Genomic DNA, 2,857 nt, shown 5'->3' with positions numbered 1-2,857 from the left:
TTAGGAAGTTTATGTTTATATTAAGACTTTGTATTGTCTTAGAATAATTATACTAGAGTATTTGATGTGAATTAATGAATATTTTGTACAACAGAGAAAAATTAGAGTATGTATTATATAGATAGAAAATAATTTTTAGGTGATTAATAAAACCCAAAAATTTGCAATATATAAGACGTTCGGATAGATCACTGTATATTCTCGTATCATGTGTTGGAACTTGGAAAGGTATATAAAAATATCGTTAAATTCGTATATGTAATATACTAACCTGCTTGTGAAAGAGACCAATTATCATCGGCGCCCACGTGCCATATAGAGTAACCGAGCAACCCCTTTTCCTTATGTGCATATGTAACCTTCGAGATTACACTTTCCAAATCATCGTACCCAATCCACGTAGTAGCAGCATAGCAATAGTTTGTGAGGTACGTCTTATCGAACACTGTTATGGCCTTTTGGTAGGCTAGAATTTCTTGACTCCGGCAAAAGGAACGGATCCATCGACAGATTTATGCTGTACGACGGCCAGTCCATGCGCTGGTGCAAATAAACCATGTTGCGATGGATCAATCAGAATCCATGCCCAGCCAAAAAAGGGAAGCCCTAGGACCAATTTTTTAGCATGCACACCGGCCCTAATCCATGTATCGATGCTTGCTTCCACACAAAGTGATACGTCTCTCTTGTTTCTCAACGGTGCAGGGGGTGCAGTCTCGTTGGGTGACGAGGCGGCGGTGTAGAAGTTATAGGCCAATACGCGGATCCAGTCCAAGTAGTTTGAAATAGCCTTACAGGGATAACGCGCTCCTGCCGAGCAGATATCCGGCGAGTGAAATACCTCTGCGGTTAGAAGCAACCGAGCCTTGGTGGTCGTCCGGGCCTCAATTTCCACGGCTGCTCGCCATTCCTTGAGGAGCGACTGAAGATTGGTCATTTCCACGGCCGTGGAGGGGTACTGCCAGCTGAGGCAAAGACCATGGAAGTTGTTTTCCCTGGCTAGAGTTATGGAGGAAACTATGAATATTTCACGGTTTTCTTGCTTACTAGCCATTGAAGCTAAGGTCGAAGATACGCCAGGAGCCCCACCACCAATGGATAAAAGGGTTTTAACATCAGGGTTTTTTATTTGCACAGTACTGGTGAAGGTTTCAAACTGGAGCTTGTGTAGGGTAGGAAAGGTAACTTGGTAAGTAATGGGGTTGACATCCGCAAAGGCGGCAAAAAGATGGGTGAAAAGGGAGGATTTTATGTCGGACACCAGGAATGCACTGTCGCAATGCCAGTATCCGGCTTTCACAACGCCAGTTGAAGCCATATTTGAAGAGATCGAAGACTGAGACAGAGCAATAGTACCTAGTACTCTTTGGTTGCTAGAGCTATATGTGAGATTTGGTGTGCAGCTTTGAGAAGACAGATCACGCCTATATATAGCCATTCCATGACCATATAAAGATAAGATCGATCAGAGCCTGCCACAGAATGAATGAGGACCCACACTATTTATCCCGTGACATGGTTCAAAAAAAATATTAACCTGAACGTGAGGAAGGGTGTTGAGAAATAATTCTACATTACATGTAAATAAAGTCTTGAGCATGTTCATATATAAGGAATAAATAATTCTCTCATGTTGAATCAATTTTATGAGATGAGTTAAACTCATAAATTTTTTCATGATATCAGAGTAAAGGAACTTGACTCTACACTCTATCTCACTTAATTAAACATTTTACGTGTTGAGCCACTCATTGAGGGAGAATCTAACCCACACATAAGGGAAATGTTAAGATATAAAATAAATAATAAAAATCTACCTCTTTCTATTATCTTAAACTTTTAAGACAAATGATAATTTTACACCATCATCGATTATTATCGACTTATGTTGTCCCAAAGAGCGGCCCTGTCACTTCAATGGCCTAATCCGAGACAGCTGGGCTAGGCTTTTAGATCATGGCGAATCTATCGATCTGTGCATGGCTGGCTAGCGTGCGTACGTCATGGTTCCACTTGTGCATGCATGACGTGCATGACAAACGAAATGTGGACGCTTGTGTGAACAAAATGCATCGTCAATCGAAGGAATATTGAATATTTACGTTTGTCTTTAGTGCGGAGCTAGCTGGCTAGCTGCTGCATGCATGTATCACCATCAGCTATATATCAACTTTGGAGCTTCCACGTAATCCTTCTCTTGTAGCTATACGTACATGAATCTATTATCCTCCGCCTTTTAAAACTAGTTGATATGCCACTACTTTCAAATCTAATGTGCATCCAGAAGCCATCTGAGATTTATAATTAACCTAAGGCGCTGGCCCTATACATATATCAAGCAATATCAATCAGAGATCACATTTCTACGTCGGAATCGTTTAGGATCGACTATTATTTGTATCTTTATATCTCGAAGTGGATTGAGGAATCAATCTCTCAATTCCAAACCCTATCGCCAACGAATAAGCTCTTCTTCTTGGCTGCTTGTGGGATATTGGACCAAGGCTATCTATTATGGCAATACCACGCACACAATCCATTGGCTAGCTTTTATAAGGAAGATATATAAAATATATATATATATATATATATATATATAGCATATATAGGGTTATGTGGCGAAATGCTTTTGTTTCAACAGAAATTCATTCTCTTTTCTAAAAGAGTAATGCTACATATAGTCGTAGAGTACGCAAGCGCTGTACAGTCGCTTTGAAAAAGAGTGGAGTCTACTATTAAAAAAATAGTTACTTTTCATGTGTCTCATATTTATTCATTTTTTTTTCAAAGTAATTGCATGGCGCTTGTGCACTCACGACTGCAACTATTATTTCTCTTTTTAGAAACTAGAAGAAGG

At 39.8% G+C, this 2,857-nt stretch overlaps 1 protein-coding gene across 1 annotated transcript; it reads right to left on the bottom strand.

Moving 5' to 3' along the window:
* Positions 1-466: 466 nt before the first annotated feature.
* Positions 467-1,438, bottom strand: LOC121242460 (class V chitinase-like). Its single transcript, XM_041140311.1, has one exon. The coding sequence runs from the start codon at positions 1,436-1,438 to the stop codon at positions 467-469; it is 972 nt and encodes a 323-aa protein (XP_040996245.1).
* Positions 1,439-2,857: the final 1,419 nt, after the last annotated feature.

This window comes from Juglans microcarpa x Juglans regia, chromosome 8D (genome assembly GCF_004785595.1).
Source record: "Juglans microcarpa x Juglans regia isolate MS1-56 chromosome 8D, Jm3101_v1.0, whole genome shotgun sequence".
Taxonomy (NCBI): Eukaryota; Viridiplantae; Streptophyta; class Magnoliopsida; order Fagales; family Juglandaceae; genus Juglans; species Juglans microcarpa x Juglans regia.
This window is presented reverse-complemented; position numbering and strand designations above follow the sequence as displayed.